Below are 27,510 nucleotides of genomic sequence, written 5' to 3' on the forward strand. Positions count from 1 at the left end.
GTAGGAGAGGACTCAACTGTTTTCAGTAAGCAGCTTTCATTTTTATGTGCTCTATTCTGTTTTACGTGTGCAAAAGTGAGAGTGCTAGAAGTCTTTACTGAAAAACACATCGATAGTTTAGTCCTGTGACATGAAATGTTTTGAGACTAAGATGTCTGTACACTGACCTTTAACTCAGAAAAGCAGATTTTTATATCGGTCACCGGATGGATGGGTATCATGGGAACACAGCTCTGGAAAAATACACCACACCATTGCCAGGCAACACCACTGAAGCCTTCCTGTATAACCACAAATATGCAATTCTTTTCTCATCCAAAAAGTGATGATAATCTTTCACACCCCTGGAAAAATTTTCACCTTTACTTCACATTACGAAGTTTTCATCACCATGAAAGTAATCACAAAACCTACCACTTATCAGAATATTTATAAAAAAACCAAGCTGAACTTACAACTTTTTGTGTTGCTCAACCTGTATACTAATAATTATTTTGCCTTTGTGTGTGTTTGTGTGCATGTCTGCATGCATTTCACTTGGTGGCACAAAAGGATTAGAACTTTTCTCCAAGGACTTAATTTCTTCACGTTTTATTTCTCATCTGGGCTTTCCAGGTCAGATATTGGGCAGTTATTCCAGTTCACTACTATCTTATTAAAACACAAGCAAACAAACAAAAACCCCAAAAAACTCCAACTCCACACTTTTGGAAAAATAAGGTATACAGTTCAAATAAACAGAAAAACAGGGCAGACTGATGATAAATTGAGTGTTTTAGCTGCTTGAAGAGGAGGAGATAATATGTTAGATCACACATGGCAAAATTATCTGTTTGCAGCAGTGTACTAAAATCTACATATGAAGTTTTGTCTTTTACAGCATGAGGATTAAATTCAGGAAGGCAGGTGGATGTCTAGAAAGCACCATTAGTCCATCTCTTGCATGAGTCCAAACATGCAGCTTTCAGATGCCAAAAGGCAGTTTGTGTCAAGCTGGCTGGAAACTTCTAGTTCCTCTGAGGTATCTGCAGGAGCTCTCAAGCAGAACCTCACAAGATGTTACACAGGGTTTATTCTCAGTGTTCTCCATAACAGCTGTAAACCATTAACCAGAAACACTCATATGCTCCATTTCTGCTATCCCAGTAGAAAGTTCAGTACCTTCAGTATTTTTTTTCCTCAATATTTATTTCCTTAGCAGCCTCAGACTGCTTTAAAACCAAATTTCACAACTGAAGATGAGAGGTCACCACCATTTCAGAGCAGCTTCAAACACAAAGATTACAGGATTAAATCAGTGCTTATCTTGGCAAAGATACTATGTGCATCACTAAATAGGGATTTTCCCCTTTGGCAACATGGGCCAGTATTTGAGCCCATGCACTTTTAATAATGAGCTTCTCATTACAGTTTTATCTAGTTTTTGTCTCAATTATTTTCTTGTTCACATCAGAGATCATAAAGAAATTATAATTTACTTGAGATCTCATTATATGAGAAGAGTATGATACAAAAACAAGGCGCAAGAAAAAATATTGGCCAGAATAGCTAGAAGTAAAAAAAATTATCTTATGGAAAGAATTGCTATAATTTGGTCTATCTTACAAACTGTTTCTACATAATAAATCCCACAGAAGAAAAGGAAGTCTTGAAAGTCTTCAGCTTTAAGGACATAGTTTAGGAAAACATGAGGTACCTCTCCAGGTTTCAACTACATACCAAAAGTCATGAGAAAACATATCTTGGATGCAAATCTTGTATACCTTGAAAGCTCACACTGCTGAGCACCTGAAAGTATGAAATAATTCCTTAAGAAAACACTTGTCATTTGTATTCTGTGTATTAACATATGAAGGTTAAGTTATCTCATTATAAAGAAAACAATGTTTACATTCAGCCCTGGAAACTTAAGTTCTTGTTATTATACAGAAATGAAGCCAATTTGAAAAAGAAGGCTGAAGAATGCAGCCATATTACCATTGCTACATGACTTTTTTTTTTCTTAAGGGCAAAATAAAGGTAGCAATTACAAACTCTTTGTCAAGGTCTGTAATTTCATTTATGTAAACCAGCAATTAAATACTTTCTTTTTATAAGATCCTCAGAAAATGGTAAAATCTAGGTTCATCAGAATATAAAGAATTTGGCAGGTTCAAGGAAACCTTTAATTTACTTGGAAAACATAGAAATTATTTTCTCTTTATTATGACATTCTACAAAGTACGGAAGTATCCAGGTGCTAAACCACAAAGTGTTGTTAAAAGGGCACACGGAAACAGACAAAAGATCAACAAAACCAGTAAAGACCGATTACTCCTTTGTTACTTTGGAACATATTAGACTGGACCAAGCCATATTGGCTGCATCAGCTCTGACCTCCAGCTTCTCATCCAGCTCCCCTCTGCAGGGTGCCCAAAGCCCCAGAACAACCTAAAGGCAACAGCACACCAAAAACCCTCACTGCCAACCATAGGGCAAGAGCAACAGCTGCATCAGCACCGAAAGACAGAAGTGTGGTTATCGGCGGGCTCCCTTCTTTGTATGGCCCCAAGCACCATGCCAGAGCAACATACACCAGCCAAAAGAAGTCCCAAAGCATAGGGCACAAGTAAAGGGCAGATCAGCTAGAAGACCTGAGCTTGCTCTAGCCATCAGCTTTTTCAGAGCTTCCAAAAAGCTGTGTGGCCTGTAACAGGTTTTGACCTGTCCTGAAGGTACCAACAGTCAGAAACTTTTCACAGGCACTTTATTCCATCACTGTGATTCATCTTTAACTTCAATTAGCAAAAAACTGTGTATATTGCCTTCATGGCCTGTGAGAGAGTGGAGAAAATGATTACTGCCTCAAAACAACTAAAAGCGGGGGGGGGGGGGGGCTGCAAGGGGGAGCAGGGTAAATTCAGCCAAGAAGGGATGGTGCACTGCTCCACACCCCTCACCCCTCAAGATCTAGTCCAGCCCAGAATGGCTATTAGCCACTGGCACACTGAATGCCCCACCTAGGAGAAGAGAGACCAGAGCCAATAAAAGCAATTGCACAGGAATACACAGGGTTGTGGCCCATTTGCAATTTATAGGAGCTGAGGTCGTGCTGGAATTCAAGCAGTGATTATTAGTCTTTCTTTCTCCCCTTTCTTTCTCTTTCTTCTTCAAATTTCCCTGTCTTGAAATCTGGGTAACTTGGGAGTTGGATGGGCTAGAGTTTGCTAAGTCAATGCTCTGTGAAATGCTTTATTTTGACTGAATGTTGCTTTAAGGAAACTTGCCAAGTACCCTTATTCTCTGAAGTTTGCCAGTAAAAGTTTGTTGTTTAACCCCCTGAAAACACTACAGTGTTCTCCCTTATGCCTGTCTCAGGGAATTGAAGTACCTAAGCCCCCTTTAAGAAACTTGCCAAGCAAGCTCAGGGTTTTACAAGACCCTAGAAGGTAAGAGCACACTGGCTCATTGTTTGAGCTTTGAGCAACACAGTAAAATCTGGTTGACTGATCACCCCAGAGGAACTGATGCTAAGAAATAATTATGCATCGCTACTTTACCTGCACACAGGCATGCAATTTCTACAGATGCAATTTCATTCCATATTGAGGCACAGTAGAAGTTTATTTGCAAATACAGTGGTTCTGTCATTGCGACATCCAGTGTGTAATTTGCACACTATCTGCTTTCTGGTATGGTTATACAGATTAATGCTTATGGTATGCTTTGCTAAAAAATAATTCAGAGCACTCACTATTTAAGAACTACTGTAAATGTTTACAGAGGAGGAGAGAAATCATCAGAGATTTTTGCTTCGTCTTCACAGATACAGTCATTATCAAAAAGGAAAAATATTGCCTGAGAGGAAGAATTATGATACTGTATATTTCAGAAACCCGAAAACTGTACAAATATTTGAGACTATCAGTTACCTGGCAAATGCTACGGCATGTAACCAAATCACTTAATCACAGGCATTGCTGTTGTTACTACCATAACTTAAGGTTTTGTGGCACTGTTGCAATAGAATAGTTTCATCTGAGCAGATAAGGCATTAAAAGTTAATATTTAAAGACTTGCAGTTCAAAGATTAACATGAAGTTCACAAGTACTAGAAAAGCAGAGCAATTTAGGACTATTACAACATCTTTAATGAAACAGTAACAACCAGTTTTAACAAACTGCTGGACTGACATAAAAATATCTGATTTTAAAACATATTTCAGCCTAAATAGCTTGAAAATTTTTGGAAGGAAACCCTTGAAATGGGTTTCATTCTGATCCAGCATTTGGTCTCCTCTTCAGCTTAATCCAGATGCCGTTATTTGGACGAAGAATCAATTCTCCAGCTATACGAAGCTCTTCTGGCTTTTGACATGACTCCACCCAAAAGCGCCGCAGGATGAGGGCTAGAAGAGTTTTCTCCTCCATTTGTGCAAAGCGCTGACCTACAAGTTACAGGGCAGGAAGAAAAGTTATTGTAAGGTTGCATCAATGGCTGCTGCACTTGCATGTTCACATTGATACTCCCAGGAACAGGAGAGAGCAAGGACTGTGCATCTGCCTTGAGAACAGAACTAGCCTTAGGCCAAAATCGAGTTTACATGGATACTAACAATACTAGCACTTTTCTCTGCATAAAAGCTCTGGCCTTCCTGGGACAATCCACATTGTGTCTTCCTTCCCATAGTACACAGAATTCAAACAGCAAAGCGGAAACAGTCAACGCTTTTTATGGAACTTCTACAAAACACAGCCTTGTCATATCTGTTGGATGGACTAGGCAGGGGGAACAGACAGCAGACCAGAGCAGAAGATGCCATACAGGGACTGTGGAGAGTGAAAAATCTCATTGGTCCATATATGTGGAGAGGAGTAAAGGAGGTATGACTGCAACGGAATGACAGACGGACCTTCCTTCAGTGATCATTAAACCTCACACTGATGATTTGGTAGCACAGATGGCAAAGTTCAATTTACACTTCAGAGAAAGGTGAAGAAGGAAAGGGGAGAAACATGAGGGAAATCAAACCAAGCGCCACAATACTGGCAGTTCACACAAACTAAACTGAAAAATGGGCACAGGACACAAAGCCAGGGCTCAGAACTTTTTCTGTTCTCCCCTCTGTATAATATGCTTAGACGGATGTCCATACACATGAACACAGTGATGCATTTCTGCAATGATATTAATGAACCATCTCTCCTGCACATGTTCCTTCACACTCAGGAACTAGCTAGACATGTTAGATTAGATTTCTCTTTGGAACATGGAAAGACCTAGTTTACTGTTCTTATGGGAAGGGCACCTACTACCAATGTGACAAATCAAAACAAATCAACACCATCCCCCCAAAAAAAGAAATCAAACCAAATCAACAAACCCAAAAAACCCAGAAGAAGTTATATTTCCTGTTCTTGTAAATGGCATGACATTTTCTGGATATTCCCCACCTGCAGTTAAAATCAGTGCAGGGAACAGTCTTTTCACATGTTCTCCAATAAAACCAACAATGCCTCTATTCTGAGCACAGATGAACGCCAAGCATCTCAGTGGCATCAGAAGAGCTAACAAGTTCTGGGATAACAGTGAAAAGACCAAACCAATTACAGTGTCGGAAAAGAGGGAAAAAATACATCGGTTGCAGACTGCATGTCTAGGACACTCAGCTCAGATCATGAGAGAGACAGAGGAGATGTTTCCAGAGCAAAACAGGTGCAGGGCATTTGTCTTCTCTCACTCTGTCTTGCTAACACTGAGAATCAGAAATTTGGAAGGAATCCTGTCCTAACACAAGAGCCAAATAACATGCTGTCAGGCTGCACAGGCATTGAGGCGGAAACATCAGCGTGATAGACACTGATGTTCTAGGTCTCTAGGAAGAAACAAATGTGGCAGCTTAAGAAGAAACTTGGGAAGAAACAAATGTGGTAGCTCAAGCACTAGGCTTGCAGGGCCCACAGTGCCCAGAATTCAGGGGCTGGGTGCGGTGGGGGCAGGAAGGACAGTACACAATTAGCAGGCACATCAAGACTTAAATTTCTGATACGCTCGTTGCTGTCTCAGTTACTACACCAAAAGCCAAACTGTCACATTACAAAGGCTTCTTCAGATACCTACCAATACAGTTCCTGGGACCAGCTGAGAAGGGCACGTAAGCATATGGGTGCCTTCCCTTAGAATTTTCAGAGAAGAATCTTTCAGGCCTGAACTCCTCTGGGTCCGGGAAGATCTCCGGGTCTCTGTGCAGGGCATAAGTTAAAACAAGAACAGTTGCGCCTTTTGGTATCTGATATCCACCTAAAGAGAAAAGGGAAAGGAAGAAAAAGGGTCAAAACAACAGCAAATAAGTGACTTTCTATACACAACAGCACAGTAAAAAATAAAACAATGCTGCCATTTACTTGGGAAACATTTCTGATGAAGACATGCTAACAGGACAGAAAGTGGCAAACACAGCTTACTTACTAATACAGCAGTCCTCTCTCAAGGTACGGGCAAACATGGGAACCGAAGGGAAGAGCCGAAGGGCTTCTTTCACAACACACTCAAGGTATCGAAGCTGTTTCAAGTCGTCTGTTGTAACAGGACGCTCAGTGTTGTCTGTCCAAAAACAAACAGGGGAATGAGCAAGATCAAAACTCCCCATTTCTGGCTAAACAAACTCACCCTAGATCCCTCCAGGAATTCCTATCATGCACCAAGACTACATACAAGAACCTGTTACACATATATTGAACACGTATATCTTGCCCCCAAGACGTAAGGTTGGTTGAACACCCCTACAGATCTTGCCACACACATCCCAATCACTTCTAGCTGCTGAAAGCTCCAAAAGGGCCAGAAGGCATGTTCCTAACTCCCCTTCTACATCTCAGCTTCTAACACATCTACACTCTCAAATGCATCAACTACCACCAAAGCCCCAGTGAAGGGGGGAATGGAAACTTACCAAACACCTCGTCCAATTCTTTGTGAACCTTCTTCTGAACTTCAGGATTATGTCCAAGCAAGTAAAGGACCCAGTTCATAGCAGCTGCTGTTGTATCATGGCCCTAGAGGTTCAGATTAACAAAGACATTCACTTCAACTCTATTCCTGTGCACCACCGGGCTTTGCAAATACTTAGGTATGCAGGTAATATGGAAAGTGACACTTATTAGTCCCATGACTATGAGAAAAACAAGAATCAAGAGTGAAACACTCTATTCAACACACTAATTATCAAGGTATAAGATGACCCACGATTCTGTCAGGTGCTGAAAACTGACCAAAAGGGAAAAGTATTGAAATAACACAAGCAAAATCTCTCCTGATTCTCAGAAGCTGTGTGAAGTATCAGTCCCTACACAATGAAACAGATGTATTTTCATATTTTTGGTTACTGTCCAGTCAACAACGTAACATCTGGGGGGCCAATGACTACTCCAGGAGAGATAAAATGGACACAACATGTAACCTTTACAAAACTATCTAAAAATGGTCTAATAAGACACATTACAGTAGCCAAAGGAGAAAATACTTCTTGGCTTCCTATGAAAAGGGGATCAACTACCAGTTCTCAGCACTTAGGAAGGCAATGAGAAGTAAGGAAAGGGGAGAGGAAAGGGGAACCAAAGAAGTAAACAAAAAGGAGAGGGAAAAAAAGGGGAGAACAGAAAAGGGAAAAGTTGACCAAAAAAGGATTTCGGTACTGAAAAAGTGCACCTGTAGTGAAGTTCAGGATGCTGATGTAGTACAGAAATAGTAATAATGGGAGGAGAACTTCTCTAGGTTACAATAGCAGTAACATGATTCTATGACATGAGCTCTTCTGAGACAGAATTCACGTCCACCTAATGGAAGCGTGTGGGAAACTTGTTAAAATCTTGTTTAGATCCTTCATTAGACAGAGAACTAGACATGAAGAAGAGCCATGAAAATGATCAGAGGGTTTGGAGAGAATGGTTTTAAACTAAAAGAGAAGAGATTTAAATTAGATGTTAGGAAGAAATTCTTTACTCACAGACTGGTGAGGAATATGTTGTCCAGAGAAGTTGTGAATGTCCTGTCTCTCAAGATGTCCAAGGCCAAGTGGAATGGGGCCCTGGGCAACCTAATCTAATGGGTGACATCCTTGACCATGGCAGGAGGGTTGGAACCAGATGATCTTTAAGGTCCCTTCCAACCCAAACCACTCTGTATAAGATTCTATGAGAAGACAACACACTAATACACAGCTGACAACAGAACCAGGAACAGCCAACATGGCAGTGGACAAAATGTGAGGAGAGATGACAAAATGCAAGTCAAAACACCGAAACCATTCAGAGCTCTGTTCAGTGTTAATGAGGTTTGCAACATAAGCCAAGAGCTCACGGTCCGCGTCAGTCATTATGCTTGTATTACTCACCTGCTTTCATGAGTAGAGCCTGCTCATATAGGCAGGGCCTACCACACAGGTATTGCCCAACATTTTGCCAGGGCACATCAACGTTTCTATCCTACCTTTGTAGGGTAGAAAGATTGATATTTCCTCTTAGGCTTCCAGGGCTAAAATAACTCCATACTAAAAGCAAGCTTCTGAATTAAGACAAGAGTCACTACCCTCAAATTCTGAATCTCAGGTTCTGGGAAAAAAAAAGCATCCAAAATAAACAAATAGAAACAACATCAACAACAAAACAAAACAAGAAACAAAACCAGAAAAATCAAACCAAACCAAAACAAAAAAAACCACGAACAAACCAGTGGCTTCCTTGGTTACCTCAAACATGAAAGTATCCACTTCCTCACGAATGTCCCTGTAGCTCAGTTTGTTCCCTTCATCATCTGTTGCACTCAGCAGCATGTCCAGGAATGCTTTTCTCTTTTTGGAGACACTTTCTTCACAGTTGCCATCATTATCATGTTTTTTTTGCTTAGTGTTTTCAAGTTCTGCAGCTTTTTCTGCAATGACCTGAGATTAGAACCATTATATCAGATATGATGCATTCAGCACAGGCCCATAGTCTACATCATACAGTTTTGTCCCAACTTATCAAAACAACAACATCCATCTATAACAGTCCACATGATCTAGTTAGCATAGCTATCAGCATTAGATCATGAACTTTGACTGACCTTTTGTGTTAGTAGGTGAAATACAACCAACACCTCTTGTCCCATGCAACAGAATGAACCTTTGTGTGATCAAGAAATAGACAGCCAAACTACATAAACAACTTGTTGATCATCAAGAAGTGTAAACATATCCAGAGTATCTGGAACCAGCCAATCATGAATGTCAACAATGGCAACAGCAAATCAAAAAAATCATCACAATGTCAACAGACTAACCACTAATAAGATCTTCTCTATGCTATCCTGTAAACTAAGGAAAATATCTCACCTCCAACCTTGAGGAACCCAGGAGACTGAAGAGAAGACAAGACATACCACAATCCTGCATCAACGCTACACATAGCATCGTTGAACCACCAGATTAAAGATTCCCAAATTTTCTTCAGTATGAGAGCAATGGTTGAACTTCCCTTTTCTAGGTCAAAGTAAAGCCCCAGTAACAGACAGATTTCTTGCTGTTACCACTGTTGTTGCAACAACAAAACAGAACCCTTCAATAAACTGCCATTGCTTTTAAAAACAGAATAATTAAAAAGAAAGGCTGTAGACCATGCAATTCTGTTCAGAGGAAGCACTGAATGGCAGAAAAAATACAGATTCATGCACACACATTGCTTGCCTCACTGAACATGCCTGTATGTCACATATTGAACTATCTTTCACAGAATCACAGAATATACTGAGTTGGAAGGGACCCACAAGGATCATTGAGTCCAACTCCTGGTTCTGCACAGGCCCATCCCCAAGAGTCACACCATGTGACTGAGAGTATTGTCCAAATGCTTCTTGAACTCTGTCAGGCCTGGTGCTCTGACCACTTCCCTGGGGAGCCCATTCCAGTATCCAACCACAATCCGGGTGAAGAACCTTTTTCTAATATCCAACCTAAACCTCCCCTGACACAACTTCAGACCATTCCCTTGGGTCCTGTCCTGTCCTGTCCTGGTCACCACAAAGAAGAGAACAACACCTACCCCTCCTCTTCCCCTCATGAGGAAGTTGTAGACGGAGGTCTCCCCTCAGTCTCCTCCATGCTGAACAGATCAAGTGACCTCAGATGCTCCTCATACGGCTTCCCCTCAAGGCCCTTCACCATCTTTGTTGCCCTCCTTTGGACACTCTCTAATAGCTTAAATATCTTTCCTATATTGTGGTGCCCAAAACTGCACACAATATTCAAGGTGAGGCCTCCCCAGTGCAGAGCAGAGTGGGACAATCCCCTCCCTCGACCGGCCGGCAATTCTTTGCCTGATGCCCCCCAGGACACGGTTGGCCCTCCTGGCTGCCAGGGCACCGTTGACTCATATTCAACTTGCCATCAACCAGGACCCCCAGGTCCCTTTCCATGGCACTGCTTTCGAGCATCTCATTCCCTAGTCTGTACGAATATCTGGGGTTACCCCATCCTAGGTGCAGAATCCAGTACTTTCCTTTGTTGAACTTAATATAGTTGGTGATTGCCCAGTCCTCTAATTTGTCAAGGTGACAGGTCACCGGTCTGATGTTCCCCCATTCGCTATTACCCTCTGTGCTCAATCTGTGAGCCAATTGCTCACCCACCACGAGACGTGTTTATCCAGATGGACATTTTGTCCAGAAGGGTCCTGTGAGAGACAGTACTGAAAGCTTTACTGAAATCCAAAAAGATTACATCAGCTGGCTTCCCTTGATCAACTAGATGGATTACCTTGTCATAAAAGGAAATCAGGGTTGATAAGCAGGACTTTCCTCTCATGAAGCTGTGCTGGCTCAGTTCTTTCTGTCAGCACCTACACTAGGTGACATTATTATTTACTGTTTCTTTGTCACCTTCTAAGATTTGGCTTTTTATATTCAGCTGCAGCATAGGAAGAGAGCAAGTGTTATCTTACATCCTCTTAAGAGCCTCTCCCATGTCTCACTGCTGCAATTCCCAATCAAAGGAAGCAAAACATGACGTACTTAAAAAAACACAATGTGGTTCATTATATGTAATCGAAGTTGAGATTATTTTCTTTGTCATAGACATTGATGTCATGACATCATACATGCATAGGAAAAGCAGCCTGAAAACATCCTCAAAGTAGATTTGGAAGGCAAACATTAGCAAGAGTAGCGTGGGAATTATTTGATGAGTGAAAGGGCTGTTATTTTCAGTCTAACGTAGTGAGAGAACACTGCATTTTATGTCAAGTCAATGACGCATGCTTAATGGTTTCTGTGTCAAAAGTGTCTTTCTGCTGATGTGGAGACCTGTATCTGTTTGCTTATCTGAGCAGTTCTGCTTTGAATAGGGAAAAATGAATATAGCCTTCAATTTCTGAGGGCTGGACCAAATGGCATCACCATGCAGAGCCCTACGCTTACTGCTCCAAACTTGGCAGTGAGCTCTTGCAAGTGCTTCAGATGCTTCTCCTTCTGGAGCAGAACAAGAGTTCAATGAATTCCTGCTGTAAGTCCTGACACTCCCTTGGATTTGTATACTTCCTATTGTTTAAATCTGACAGAACTCCAGAAAGGGAAGTCAACTATTGTCTTCTTTTCGGGGAATTTCTCAGCATCCCAATTGAGAGTGAGCTCTTCTCTTAGTACATGCATATCAAGGAGGCTGAACCTCATCCCATTTGGAAGCTCTCTACTGAGTGCAAGACTTGGCTCCAATAACTAAAATTATCATTATAAATAACAAACAAACAAACAAAAGAATTATACTCTATCTGTAAAATTGTGAAGGATTTTGAGGTTCCTCTTGTGCTCTCTTCCTTCCTTGAATAGCATGTATAAAAGATCAGGCCAAAGCCAAGGGCTCTTCTGTCTCTGTTGGATTAGATCACTCATCCTAGGGGCAAAACAATTACATCATGGAACATTTATTGACAAAAAAATAAACTACAACACACTTTCAAAAACCAAAAAAAGTGTTCTATGTACCCTAATGAAGTAGAATTTAGCAGACTGTGTGAGTTTAAACTCATTCATCTGAAAGGAAGGCTGTTCACATTTGTTTCCTGATCTTACACCATCTCAAAATTTCTGTTACCTGTCCCAGCATCACCATGTTTTATATCTTTAAGCACTGTTCTCTGAGAAGGAGAGCATATTCTCATTTAGTTGGAATCTTCTTGAAACAGACCTATTAAGTCATCCAGTTCAGTCCCATGTGACTTCAGTAAGGCACTGGCCATGTCGAAAAGACTACTCATGACAGGCTTCCAAAATATCTGCCCTGAGAACTCAGTCATCTGACATCACTGCATTCCTACTTGATTGTCCAGATCCCATATACACCAGGCACCATATAAAAGTATTTAAAACAAAGAACATGAGACTTCAAGTATCCTTATGCTCAAACACAACTGGAGTACAATTCCAGATACCCTATACGCCAGATAACATGTAAAAGTATTTGAAACAAAGAATATGAGACTTCAAGTATGCTCAAACAAACTGGAGTACATTTGGAAGGGCTGACTGTCATTGCTATGCAGCTCTTGCACATGCTTTGGCTGCAGAGACTTCAAGAAATAGTTACTACATTTAGGCCAACTTCATGCACACCTGTGGTACAATTTGGGAAAGGCCAAGGAATCGATGAGAATCAAACTCTAGAAGTCCACCCCTTCTTTCGTAACGTACCTGTAATCAACAAGCACCATCGAAAGCTTGGAGTGAGATCACAGAATCACAGAATCATTTAGGTTGAAAGAAACCTTTTAGATCATTGAGTTCAACTAGTTAACCCTAGTGTTAACTGACTGCTGAATCGTGACCCTAAGTGCCATATCTACAAGTCTTTCAAATACCTCCAGGGTATTTAGTGACTCAGGGTTGGTCTGCTCCAGTGCTTTACATCCCTCCATCTCTGCCCCCCTGGCCTTCCCTCCTGACACCAGCAGCATCAACTCCAGCTCTACACAGTAGCTAAGGAAAATGTCTGTTTACCTGTAGATAGCAGAAACATAGTCAGAATTCTTATTCTTCTGAGCACCTACATTTTTGCCCATTGCTGTTTCTAGAAGGAGAAAAATATCAACATTTCACATGTGCAAAGTGAAATGCAAAGTCTATGTACACAGTAAGCTACTACTGCTCCCAGCTGACTGTCACCACACCATCCCTTTGACAGGTAAATACAAACATCCCTTTCCAGGTGATGAGCTTGTTTTGTGTTTCCATGCCCAGAAATCTTGCTCTTCAACACATCCTCACTTCAGATGCTATCTCTGTCGTGCCAATCCCACAAACTCACCTGCTCAGATGCACATAATAAACCCTAGGAGAAAGGATGGCCTTGGGAGGATAGAAATGCATTCACACAATATGCAGGGACGTTCCTCTTCAATCACCTCCTCACACAAACTGGCACAGCTGTACTCATGAGTATCCATATCATTTACAGTCCCACCACAATAATTGAAGAGGACTTACCACAGATGATATCAAGGGCACACAGAGTGATGTCCAGAAAGACATCAAATGGTTCCTTGTCAACATGCTTTTCAAGTTTCTTAACCAAAATACTTCCTTGTTCATTCATAACCTCTAGAAAATCATTCAATATTGCAAAGTGGAAAGTGGGAGTTATCATCTTCCTCCGCGACCGCCACTTGTCTCCAGTGCTGTAAAATTAATGGGGTGAAGGAAGGGTTAAAAACTCCCAAGTCAAAAATAAAAACCTCACCATCACAGGAAGTATACAGTAAATACTGCAGCCTGGAAGAGGTGGACACTGTAGATGTCTCTTCAAGCTGTTCATAGCACTCCCCAGAAGCAGCAAATGGCAATATTTCTTGCTCCAGATCTCTCAGAAGCAGAAGCCACCATTTCTCTAGCTGCTCTCAACAAACAGAGATGCCAACAAGCCTCCAGGCAATACAGCCTTGTTGGTCAGTGCACAGGCTCAGAGGGACCAAGCAGAAGCCTCCTATAGGACAAAACAGCTATTCAGCATCAAGGCCTCAACCCACCACACTGTCTCTCTGAATCACTAGTCATGCTTGCCTTCATCTGCTGACTGCGAAATGAGGATTGTGGAGAACTAGGGCCTAGGGACATTACCAAAATGACTGCCTCAAGGCCTGGCTTCCAAGTATTCCCTTGGAGACAGGCAACCAGTTCCCTCATGCCAGTGAACAAGCAGAGAGCCACAGAGAATGGAAATATCTTCCAGGGGGTTCTTGTTTGCTTTTTCTGAATCACATGTGCCACAGGTACACAGTTGGCACCTCTGCTTAGAAGGCAAAACCATCACACCACTACTCCTGTTAACTTGCTATTGGGGCACTCCTCAGGCCAGCTTATCTGCTTGCTGTCTACCAGTGCTGCCCTTAATCAGTAGAGATTGGAACATTTGCCTCCATTATTTTTTTGTAAGCACAAAGAAGTCAAAATACCTCTGTAAGTCTATGGGAGACAAAACAACCAACAAGGAAGAAGACTTAACAGTAAAGATGTCTGATGCCTATGGACCTCAACTTTCTACACACTGTTACTGCTTCCTAACTGGCTTCTTAAGGGCCATGAACAAAATTCAGGATAAAAGGCATTCCTCATTCTCTCACATAAACTTGCACTTCTCACACCACATGATCACAGTTGGCTTTTACACCACCATGGTCCCATCATAAAGCACAAGGAGTTCATCTCTGAGGGCTCCAAACAAGCAGCAAAGCCTGCAGAAGAGAAACAAACTAACAGGCGAACCTCGACCTTCTTGCAAAAACTCAAAAGAGGCTCAAAGACATCAAAGCCACTCTACCCTTGCCTTGTTCTCACTCTTGAATATCTGCATCATCCAGACTAAACCTTCCTTTACCCTCCCAAGACTGGAGGACACCAAACCCTTACATCATTGCTCTTCCCTCTCTCGACTCCTGACCTATGCTCTTACCTGAGCTCACTTCTTATGATCCTCCACTTAATGAAGGAAATGAAGGGCAAAGTGCAGATACTCTCCCATCCTACCCCAAAGCATCACCAACCTCACGCCAATCCTACTGGTTTGCAGCATCACCTGCTGAGATAAGCAATGCACACAACCTCTCCGTTCAGAGATATACACAGCATTCCTGCCACCAAGATCTCTTTCTATCATATCCCCTGAGAATTTCAAAAAGACAGGAATGCACCTGCATTTCATTATACCTTGTCAGAAGTCCAGTGCCCAGCCATGGATGCAGGAAGTTGTACAGGTATGATTTTTCTATATGTTTTGAACTGTTCAAAATAACCTGTCAAAAAAATTAATAGCAAGGAAAAAAAATATCATTTGTTAGATAGAGAGAGATTTCTTCACTCTTTCTTCAATTAACACTCCAACAGAGAGAAAACCCTGTCTTCTCAGTTGTAAAGTAAAATATGCAGGTATCCCCAGAAATGCCAACGCAGTGGAAAGAATTCAAAGTTTATTTAGAAGACCAAAGCACGAGAAACTTACAAATACCTGACAGTGCTATTCAAGCACCAGGGACAAAAAAGGCAAGTTCATGCCTGTACAGCACCATTTTATCCCCTCCGTTTCTCCCCCACCTTCCCAAGGCCTCTCTGCATGTCTGTTAGAGTTATCTCTCTCCAGCATAGCAGAGAAAGAGAGAGAACACAGCTCTCTGCAACCCCCGTTCTCTGCAACCCCCTCTGGACTGCAGAAGGGAAGAAAAAACATCTAACCCTCTTGAGAAGACACTCTGCAGGCTTCCTAAGTGAAAATGAGTTTCTAGCTTTCCCATTACAAATTCTTCTGAAAGCACAACTATTCCTACATCAGTTCAAGGACAATCACTGGCAGTAGCAAAACTAATGACTACATTTCACGGCACCATGACAGACCCACCAAGTTCTAATGCAGTCAGAGACAAGCACTGAAATCGGTATTTCATAATGTTCCATCCTTATTTCAGTGGTCTCACCTTCCCTGCTGTCTGCTTATCTGTTCTGATCTTGGGAGCAGAAGCTTTCACACATGTGAAAAAAAAAAGCTAAAGGAGATGCTTCTTCGTATAAAACATATTGTGTTGGTGCTTTCATTTGCTGGTCATCTTCAGTATCCCCCCCTCCCAGCTCTCCCCCCTCCTCACCCAGACTAGGTTTTTTTATATTCTTTTGCTTTAAGCCTTTCTTTAGAACTGGGTCAGAGGACAATTCCAAGGAAAATCAGCCCAAGTCCTTTTTAACAAAAAGTACATTGAGATAATACAAACTAATAGGAGGGACACCACTCTTCATGACAGTAGAATAGGCAGGAGACCAGCATACTCACCTCCACACTGTCAGGGTGATACAAAACTACGACAGGCAATGGTCCTAACCAAAGATTGAACAATGACCACTTCCTGAACTCTTCAGAATAAAATTTTAGTTGATTAAAAAAACCTGGAATAAGAAGGCAGATTAGAACTTTTCAAAAAGGGGGGTTTATTAAATAAGACTTAAGAAAAACTTCTGTAATGAACTCTTTTACACCATATGCCCTGCAATTTTGATTTTGTTGAAGCTTTATGATCAAGCAGCATATTTTGCACCTGTGGATTTTACAATTCAGATGTCCTAATCTCTAAGGGCACAGACTCATAAGATCATTTATGCCACACAACACCCGAGAGATACCACTTCTGTCCAGCTGTCAACTGGACTTCATACCAGTGAGCTCAGCAATTCAGCCAATCCTCCTCCCACATTATTATACACTCATCCAATCCATATATTGTCAGTTTAGTTATACAGAAAGCAAGGGAGATAGCTGGACCTGTGAGCAAGGGAGGAGCAGTACATGGTGTTTAGTTTGATTCAAAAAGGTCTCTGATGCTATCTCATCGCAGACAGCATTCAGGTTCATTCTGCAATACTACATGTGGTGGCCATTATCAGGATATTCAAAGAATACCCTTTCAGAAGCCAGCTTAAACAATAAAAGACACCCTATCAAGCCTCTGCAGAGTTGAAAACTCAAAGGTCCCCAATCAGAGGAAAAAAAAAAGAAAAATAATCATTTCCTAATCAATGTGCAAATACAGCCTTCCCTAGTCTGAGTTCTAATGACACCTCATTCAACAGGCTTAAGAGTGTCAGATTATTTTGCTATTTTTAAAATATTTTTCCTAGCATTGCCATGATTAAAATATCATGTTTTCCAGCATTTGTCTACCAATACCAATAAACCAAATCACCATCATATGAAAAGCCCTTCCTTTTTCTGCTATAAAACTTTACCATTTTTTATAAAAGTTATCTTTTTTTCACTGTCACATTTTAAATGAAAAGTATTATAAACCACAAACTTCACTCATTTTTACATAAATAAACAAGAACAAAGACACTAACTTAACTAAAGCATGGAAACTATGTGACTCCTGCTAACAAATGAGATTAAAGACTCCAAAGAACATCAGGTCTCCAGCAAACTGCTTTCTGGAGATAGAAACAATGTTCTGTTTTGTTCTGGTTTTTAAAGAAAATTTAAAAAGAAGAGGAGGGAGGGGGGGAAGAAAAAAAAAAGAAGAAGATTCATCTCTCAGTCAGGGTCATATAAACATCCTGACTATGATCCTCCTACTGCTTCCCCAAAGCCAGCTTCCTGGAAAGCTGCTTGCCCTCACATCCACCAAAGATCTCTCATATCTGTATTTAGATATGGGGTTCAATGCAGGGGAAAGATACGACAGTGTACCCTTGTGAACAGAGGCACCATGTCTCAGCATGGGTCAGCACTGAGCAATTTGTGTTCCAATGCTGTATTCGTCCTTGACTTTACCATGCTTGCATAGTCTCTCTTCTGGCAGCATACCAGGCAGCACAGCCAGGAACACATGTGCACAGAGCAGAACCAGCATACAGAGGCATCACAAACACACACAGAAGCGTCTGGGCCACTGACAGCACAGCCATCAATGCTTTCACACCACAAACCCCTTAAGAAATATGCTCCTGTTAAAAAACAGGTACCAAATGGAAAGGGAACATCTAGCACATTAGTGCTCTTTCGAGAACCTGGCAAAAAAGAAGGTCCCATTAATGAGTGCAAGAATAGAAAGGTTTGCTTTTGAGGGATGTACTGTAAATACTCAGCAAGTTCTTTTGCATCTAATACATGTAAGTCACAGCTAATTCTGTGATTGCTGAAAGTGACCCAGCAACTCAACATGATAAAGTCCCTTGCACATGCTTACTTGAGGGAAGAGAATTGTTTAAAGTTTTGTTTGGATCACAGCTAACAGTCACGAGAACACAGTGCTCTGCTTTGTGAAATAGCACTTCCTGCAAGAGCCCTCAGCATGCCTCCCCGTTGGAAAAACACATTAGATAGCATTCATCCTCCACCCTACCAACAACTGTAACCATCTGAGTCCAGCAGCAGCATCTGGAAGCTGCTGTCAGATTGAATTTCCAGTTAATCTCTAACTGATAATAATGCTACATTTATGCAGTTCCTCTCCTTTCCCCTTCACTGCCCACTCCTCACACAGTTCCCCTCTGCAGATTGTCCACAGCCCCAGACAGACCTAAAGGCATCAGCACACCTTTGATCTCCCATTCCCCTTCCCCAGCCAGTCACAGCTCAAACACACAAGCACCTCCCCAGCACTGGCTCCTCCAGCAAACCCCACAGTGCAGGGACCTCACAGCCGGGCTACAGCGTGAGTTGGCCTTACCTTCTCCACCCCGTTCTAAGAGTAGAGCATTTCCCAGCACAGGATAGCAGGGGCTGATACCCGGGATTGACTTCATCATCCACCATCGCCTCCAGTAACTCATCAGGGAGGGCAGGGAGCATAAAGCCACAACTGTCAACAACAGAGTTATGACCCCAGCCCCCAAGGACAGCAGCTCAAGTCTTCCTGTGGATCCTTGCATAACCTCCATCATCACCTCTCAGCCTCCTGCTGCAAGCCTTGATCCCTGCTGCAGAACTGGCACTGCCTGTACCTGCCAACGCTGTTGCACCAAGTTGAGTGTGTGAGGAATTTGGCCAGGAGAGCAGGAGGCGGAGCTGTCACAAAGACCGCAGGTGCACCTTCTTGCCAGGAAAATAAACAGATTTAAAAAACACGCACATGGAGAGACTGCCTGTAAGCATTTCCTAATGGCAGAGAATTTAGAGGGAACAGTGCTCCTTCCCTGCCCTCACTTCATTCCTCTGACTCAAGTGAAGAGTGAGAAAGTTCTTTGCAGGCCCATGCAATACCTCAGCAGGAAACGACATAACGCACTGTCAAGAGTAAAAACACATTTTTGATGATTTGGGAAGGATGAGTTTTCTCAGTATCATCTTTCTCCACCTGTTTTCAGGTGCTCAGGGAACACTATTTTGCCAAACAGAACTGAACTGCTCCAGTGCTGTCCAACACTATGACTGAAGGGTGAGATGGGGAATATCTTTAAGCTTCAGTTGGGTTGATGGTTTCAGGGAGTTACCCAAACCAGATCCCATACAGACCCATGATCAAGAGCAGCACTGCAAAGCACATTGATGCTTCTCAGCTCAAATGGCCTTTACTCATGTCACTGTTGAATGCTCAGGCACAGGCTAAAGGGTGCCAATAACACAACTGACAGTAGCAGCATCTGTGCCACAACTTGCAAAGTGCTCGCACAGAGGCGGTACCATATCCACCATATACACTACTGCCGCTCCCGCCTCAGGAGGACCCAGGCTCTCTTCTCACTGCTGCAGGGCTAACTGAGCATTTGTGCCTCAAAGCAAGCGCTCAGAAACTTTGTGGTAAAACAGAAGTTTGGTAAAGAGACAGCATAGCTCACAGCCAATTCACAAAACTTCACCCTCTGAATACAGCACAAAAGCTACTTATAGCCACAGTCACACTCAGACTGTTTGCTTTGTGCCAAAAATGATTGCACTGACTGCACCAGCATTTTAGTAAATAAACAAACAGCATAAACACAACAACTAAGACATAAAACAAAAACAGAAGACTCAGAATATCAGAAATTAAATAAGATTTTGATGACCCTTGGCAGCAGAGGGGATTAAATTTTGGTACTTTGTTCCTGCAATCTCCCAGCAAAAACTTTATCATAAATGCTGACTGTTGTATCTTTATGCACAGTAAACAGCTGGAAATGAACTTTGCTACTCTTGCTGTTGTTTGTAATGCTTTGTGACAGAGAGCAGCAGATACATACCCTGTCTTGCCAACACACAAGGCAAGCTACACAATCATCAGTTCCCTCTTTTGTCCAGGTGACATCCTAGGAAGGAAGTAAGGATGCAGGATGAAGAGGCTCTTCATCTTTGTCTTTTTAACATGAAGATCAGTTGAGTAATTATGCTCTCATCTTTAGAAAAAACCTTGCAGTTTGAAGTGGCTAACTATGATTCTGAGTCAAAAATCCATGTTTCTAACTCCTGATAACTCCTTCTGCAGGGAAAAAAAAAAAAAAAAAAAAAGAGAAACAGTGAAACAGCAGGGAGAAGGTGAAAAGCCACAGGGAAAGCAAAATCCTGCCAGCAGCTGGCAATGGTGATGCTGCTAACAAAAGGTAGCAGCAACACTGGAATGAGATGTAAAAGAAAGAAATTAGAGTTTTGGTATCTTTGAGGCCTAATTATGTCACTGAGACTTGCAAACCTTGGAAGATGTCCCACAGGAGAGGAGTTCCAGAGAGCTATTTGCTCAGTGTTGGATTTCTGTGAGCACTCCACTGGTTAGTGAATCTTTGATTTCATAAATGCACATAAGAGTGCAAACCTGCTTTTATTCAGCCTCTTACCTAAGTGGAAGCTTATCTGCCCACGTTGACAGAAGGTATGCATCCTGTTAGGCAGCTGTGTAAGCCCAGAGGCACAAATGACAACACAGGCTTCTGCTGGTCCCTAGAACGCAGCCTGGATTCTTCAATAAAGAAAGCAATAAAATCATCATTAACAACAAGAAAAACAAAAACCCAAAGCAAAGCAAAGCTAAAATGAGTCTGATACAACAGAAGAAAAAAAGAGAAGTACACTACTCATTCTGAAAAACTGGTTTTTTTTCTTAAGAAAGGTTTTTCTTAGTAAGACCTTCTCTCTTTCTCAACATACACCATCACAACATGATTAACCTTCATAGAGAAATCTAGTCTAAAAAAGCCCAGGCTATTTGTAGTCCCCAACAGTCATTACCCACACAAAAAAATATAACACAGCACGTCTCCGTTTCAAAATATATCATCAGTGCTGGACAACTCAGAGATCTCCCCCAGTCCTCAGAGAAGCATTTTAGGGCCTGATGCTAAATTTCATGTCACTGTAGACTAAAAATCTACAGCTTCAAATCCTTCTGTGGATCCTTTCTCACAGAGGTAGAGGAGATGAACAGCATTTGAGAAACAGAGACCACAGCTATGTTTTTCAGAGACAGACTGATTGCTGTGATGCCCAGCTCCACCAAGCATACCTTGCTTGGTTTCTGCAACCTGGTGTTCACTGTACAGCAACAACTGTTCTGTAGCCATCATATTGGGATCCTTCACTTGAGACATTTTGCATGAATGAATTATCCCCAACAGAATACAAAAGTTTGCCTCCTCTTTAAGAAACCAAAATCTTCCTTACAAGGATAATGACGTGTCTTACAACAAAGCAGACCACCACTGGTCCCCCCAGAACACAGCCTACTGTTGTAAAGCAATTCTGATAAGGTATCAACGATGTTGTCATAATTAATAGACAACAAGGCTAAGTAGCTACCAAAGAACCACACCTATATTTACGCATCCACGTGCCAAGGAAAATGCACACTGCCAAGTTGGATGATCATAACTCATGCAAGGTCACAAGTGGAGATTCCGCCCGCTGTTTTGTTGTTTGTCTAGATCCTACAGGGCCTCCTCCTTGCTAAACTCCAGCAAGTTTAAACAAAGCATTTAGCAGCATGCTACACATTACATGAAGAAAGCTAGAGGTCATGGAGAATGAATAAATGGGGCAGGTTAAGATTGGGAAAAACTTGTGATGTGGGTCACAGAAACACACAGCACTAAAAATCTGCTACCTGCATTCCTGCAATACAGAAGATTTGGTGTCAACATTTTCTCTAGGAAATCCCTTGTCCACATTTGATGTGCCTGCCTATAACAGAGTCACGGCTGTACAGCCTGTTATAAGCTGTGGTACATTAGCCTAGTCCAGCAGCCAGACACCCATTCATTCACTCCCCACCCTCAAAAGGATGCAAAACCTCATGGGTCAAGATAAAGACTGGAAGATTGCTTATTAGTTACCATCAAAACAGACTCAACTTGGTAATTTTTATTTAATTTATAGACAATTAAAAATAGGAAGTTAGAAACAAAGACAAAAATTCCTCTCTGCTGCTCCCTCCTCACCCTTTTCTCCTGCTCCAGCATAGGCCCCCTCCATGGGCTGCAGGTCTTGTGGATAAACCTGCTCCAGCATGCTCCACAGGCTGCTGGGGAATCACTGCTCTGGTGCCTGGAATACTTCCTCCTCCTCCTTCACTGACCTTGGTGTTTGCACTGCTGCTTTACTATCTTTCCCCTCTCCATCCTCCTCTGCCTGTTCAGCATTTTTTTTTACACTTTTATAAATACATTTTCACAGAGATGTCACTGGTTTGGCTGCTGGGCTCAGCTGTGGCCTGCAGCGGGTCCATCACAGAGCCAGCAGGAACAGTGTGTGTTCTCTTCTCAGGTCTTTTCTCACAGAGGCCATCCCAGTAGCAGCCCCGCTGCTGACACCTTGACACCTACACTCAGCTGAAAAGCCTACCATGAAACCATTGCAAGACTGAAGGGGAAAATGGGGGTGAAAATTCCTCCACATCACCCCCTAGTGAGATCAGAAATGTCAGTACAAAGTCATGGATGCATGCAAACTATCAACAACACTACATATTTGGAAAGCATACAGGTGCTCATCCTTACAATTTGAAGGGAAGAATCGCTCAGGCCTGAACTCTTCTATGTCACAGAAGATCTTGGGGTTTCTGTGTACGGCATAAATTATGATCTGAATATTTGTGCCATTCAATACTTGATATCCTTCTAAGGAAAAAAGCAAAAGGGAGAAGGGTCAAAACAACAGCAAATTAGTGACTATCTATAACTACAAAAGAGAAAAACCCTACCCTTTACTTGGTAAACTTTCTCAATACTCTCTCATGCACCTTCTAGTCCCAACTACTTCTATCTACTTAAAGCTTCTTGAATGGCCACATGGCATATCCCATTTCTTCAATCTTGACAAAGGAGGAATGGAAATCTTACCAAACATCTCATCCAGTTCTCTATGAACCTTCTTTTGGGCTTCAGAATTATGCCCAAGTAATTGGGCATTGCAGGGTGTGCAGAGATGCAGTTAGAAAAACAAAAGCTCAGCTCAAATTGAAATTAGTCAGAGATGTCGAAACCTGCAAGAACAGAATCTTCAGATACTATCATGGCCTCAGAGTACAGCTAAGTACCATGCAGACACCCCACTCCAATGGCATGGAGAAGAGTATCAGAACAAAGATAAAACCATCAGTTAAGAACAGTTTAATGATTGAAATACAGTAAAATAAAAATAGGAAAAAGAGAGGAATAAAACTCAAGAAACACAAGTGATACATAATCACTCACCACCTATTGATCGATCAATCCCCAGTCTGCCCCCGAGCAGCGATGGGCCCCTCCCAGTCAACTCCCACTAGTTCATATACTGTGCACGTCATTCTGTGGTACGGAAAATCCCTTTGGGCAGTCAGGGTTAGCTGTCCTGGCCATGCTCCCTCACAGCTTCTTGTGGATCTCCTCACTGGCAGAGCATGGGACACTGAAATGTCCTTGATGTAGGACAAACACAACTTAACAACAACCAAAACATCAGCGTTATCAACATTATTCGCATACCAAATTCAAAATAGAGCACTGTGACAGCTACTAGGAAGAAAATAAACTCTATGCCAGCTGAAACCAGGACAGGTACATAAACAACGAGCAGAGACAGACAAAAAATATTTGCCTGCTGTTAAACAGGAGAGATGAATTAGTCACCATTAAGGCTGAAAAGGCGGAGGTACTTTCTTCACCTATGTCCTTTCCAGCACCAGGCCTTAGGAACAAAAATCCTGGCTGATGCAAACACAGACCCACCACAGGTGAAGGAAGGGTTGGTATGTGAACTATTAAAGGAGCTTGACCCCTACAGATTGATGGGCTCTGACAGTACCCAACAAGGGTGTTAAGAGAGCTGACTGACATGGCGCAAGGCCACTCTCCATAATCTTCGAGAAGTTGTGGAGTTTGGGAGACGTCCGAGAAGACTAAAAGGCAGCTAATGTCAATCCCATCTACAAGAAAGACTTAAAGGAGGATGCAGAAAATGGCAGGTCCATCAGTCTTACTCTGGTCCCTGGCAAACTTACAGAACAAATTCTCCTGGGAGTTGTCACAAGCCTAATGAAGCATGTGATTAGGAAAAGACAGCATGGATTCATGAAGAACAAAGTGCATTTGACAATCATTGCCTTTTACAACAAAGTATTGCATTTTACAACAAAGTAACCTGCTCAGTTGATACAGGGCAAGCAGTGGACATTGTCTACCTGGGTATCTCCAAGGCTCTGATATGACTTCCCACAGCCTCCTCCTACAGAAACTGATGTGTGATGGCCTGGACAAGTGGTCCATGTGGTGGGTGGGGAATTGGCTGACCGGCCACAGCCATAGGGTGGTGTAAATAGTTCCCTTTCAAACTGGCAACTGTCACAAGTGAGTCCCTCAGAGATCGATATTAGTACAAAACTGTTTAATATTTTCATCAGTGATTTCAATGATGGGATCAAGTGTACCCTAGTGAAGTTCACCAACAATACCAACCTGAGTGGGGAAGTGGACACTTTGGAAGGGAGAGTCACCCTGCAGGAAGACCTGGATAGGTTGGAAGAGTAGGCTAACAACCTGATGAAGTTCAACAAGGACATGCTAAGGTCATGCATTTGGAAAAATATACTATAGGAAGAGCAGCACAAGATGTGACCTACCTGGCTGGGGAGCAGCTCTATGGAAAGGGACTTGGGGGTACTGGTGGAGTATGAGTACAGCTCAGTACGAGTGAAGAGTTTGCTGCTGCAGCAAAGAAAGCCAACACAGTGCTGGGTTGCATCAACAAGGACATCATCAGTAGAGATAAAGAAATCACTACCCCACTTTACACAGTGCTGGTCAGGCCACACCTAGAATAGTGTTTAGTTTTGGTCCCTGCTATACAAGAAAGATGTGGACAGGCTGGAAAAGGTGAAGGGCCACAAAGATGAACAAAGGACTGAGAAACCTGCCATGGGAGGAAAGTCTGAGAGAACTGTGTTTGTCCAGCCTGGAGAAAAGAAGTTTAGAGGACACCTTATCATCATGTCCCTTTATTTAAAGAGTACATCCAAAGAAGATGGAGACTCCCTTTTCATAAGGGATCATATGGAAAAAAGTAAGGGGTGATGGGTGCAAGTCATACTTAGGGAGATTCTGATCGGATACAAGAAGAAAATTTTTCATTATGAGAACAATCAGCCATTGAAATGATCCCGTTATGTGGGAAGTTGTGGATTTCCCAACACTGGACACTTCAAATTCAGCTGGGACGGGTGCTGGGCCATCTCATCTAGACTGTTATAGCCACAGTCAGGAGTTTTGCCAATAAAGATTGGACCAGATGATCCTTGAGGTCCCTTCCAACATGGAATGAGTCAACGATATGATGACTATCAGGATGTAAGATGACTGTGATTCTGTCAGGTGCCCAAAAACTGACCAAAGGGGAAAAGTGTTAAAATACTTCTGGTAGACAGCAAACGTTCCTCTTCCCTCTCTCCTGCCAGCTGAGAGCATTCCATTGCTGCTCCAGTAATTAGCAGACTGTTTGTTGTTCTGCTCTTCTCTCCATATAGAAATCAACTGACTGAGCTCCATTGCTTCACAGATGTCATCAATCTTCTCTCTTTTGCAAAGCACCAGATGATGAACCACTCCTCAGTGATTCACTGGTTACCACTTCTGTTGTTACAGAATCGACCAGTGCATGTTCATCTTTTCATTTAGTTCACAACATAAGATCTGCATTGCTACGAAATGCAAAGTACAAGATGAAAAGGGACACATTTTGCCATCGCTTCTCAGCATTCTTGTCAAGGTCTGTACAATAGAGGAGGCAGCACTCACAAGAGCAAAAGTATATTTTGGACATGTTGCTGAAGGCATTAATTCTGGAATTTTGGAAAGTGAATTTTGGAAGTTAAGTCATCTTTGACGTGAAATTTCTGAAGAAACTTCATCAAATTGACCTGCAACTGTACGAAATTGCTCTGCAACTCCGAAGTTCAAGCATTCTGCTTTCTCAGATACTATAACATACCATCACCAGTGAGTGAACTTAGTGTAGTCAAAGACAAATACTAAGCCAGTATTCAAAAGAATACAGTGCTTACAAACCATTTACAAAAAAAAGAAATCTGACTAACAGTATAGATATAAAACATACATTACAAATGCTCTGGGCCTTGGATTATCAGTCCTTGAACATTCATAAAAAGTGAGGAGAACTGGTATTAGTTCCGAAGTAGAAGAAAAAACTGTTACTAGTCTTAACTGCACAATTTGGGCAAGTAACTTTTTCTCATCCTTCCTTTACACTTCAACAGCACTTACACATTTGCTTCAACTACTGGCTCTCTGATGGAAGGAGGAACTCCTGACTGCGAATGCTCACAGCACTAATAGCCAGGGATCTGATCAGTGCTTTGTTTGCTGGACAGAACACAATTCCAAGTCTCCTCTTTGATCTTCCCATTTAGGTCTACACAAAGAGGTATGAAATGATGCTTTCATCAGTTAAGTACATATTTTCTTGTTTAAGGCTCACATATTTCAAAAGATGCTTAATTTGTACAATAACACACATTATTTTATAAGAAATCTCAAGAAGTGGGAACAATCTTACAGACTTGTCAGCATGCTGGTTCAATTGCTCGGCATCTACAAACACGTTCGGACTGGCAGGGAAAAAATTATTTCCTGTAAACAAAGTTTATCCCAGCAGTTCCCATAGTTATTGATGATCAGAACAGTGTAAGTAAAAGCAATGAATGAATTCCGTTACAAAAGAATTAAATGACAAAGAAAAAGTAGGGATAGACAATATTTGTAAGAAACCAACTGCTATAAGCAGAAAAACAGAGAAATGCTGAAACAGTGATTAAGGAGGAAGTACTGCAAACTCCTGCTTAAAAATATAAATTTTATATATGACTGATGTTTACATAGACTAGAACATCCTTAACACTGAGCAAACAAAAAAGTGGGAGCAGGACTTTACAGCCTCAACATAACTTATTCACTTCTACACACAGAATAACAATTCCCTATGAAAGACAGAAAAAGGAGGAATGCCTGAGAAGAAAGTGCAACAGCAACATCTCGACGCTGCAAACAGTGCAGACACCTCAACCATTTATTTCATTTTG

General features: G+C 41.9%; 1 protein-coding gene across 3 annotated transcripts; it reads right to left on the reverse strand.

The window, feature by feature from the left end:
- Nucleotides 1-3,584: 3,584 nt before the first annotated feature.
- On the reverse strand, nt 3,585-27,444 carry LOC116786296 (cytochrome P450 4V2). 3 transcript variants are annotated; one of them, XM_032686780.1, is made up of 12 exons: nt 23,282-27,444; nt 22,940-23,056; nt 16,317-16,429; nt 15,206-15,291; nt 13,490-13,680; nt 13,004-13,073; nt 11,774-11,900; nt 8,727-8,918; nt 6,933-7,035; nt 6,449-6,583; nt 6,101-6,280; nt 3,585-4,427 (listed from the first exon to the last, which is right to left on the reverse strand). In XM_032686780.1, exons 1-12 carry the CDS (start codon nt 23,286-23,288, stop codon nt 4,252-4,254), a joined length of 1,497 nt encoding a protein of 498 aa, XP_032542671.1. In that variant the 5' UTR covers nt 23,289-27,444; the 3' UTR covers nt 3,585-4,251. The 3 variants fall into 3 exon arrangements, with proteins under 3 accessions (XP_032542671.1, XP_032542670.1, XP_032542669.1); XM_032686779.1 differs by having other exon boundaries at nt 22,940-23,059; XM_032686778.1 differs by lacking the exons at nt 22,940-23,056; nt 23,282-27,444 and adding an exon at nt 18,706-19,266.
- Between the last annotated feature and the right edge of the window lie 66 nt (nt 27,445-27,510).

Source organism: Chiroxiphia lanceolata, chromosome 4, assembly GCF_009829145.1.
Source record: "Chiroxiphia lanceolata isolate bChiLan1 chromosome 4, bChiLan1.pri, whole genome shotgun sequence".
NCBI classification, from domain to species: Eukaryota; Metazoa; Chordata; class Aves; order Passeriformes; family Pipridae; genus Chiroxiphia; species Chiroxiphia lanceolata.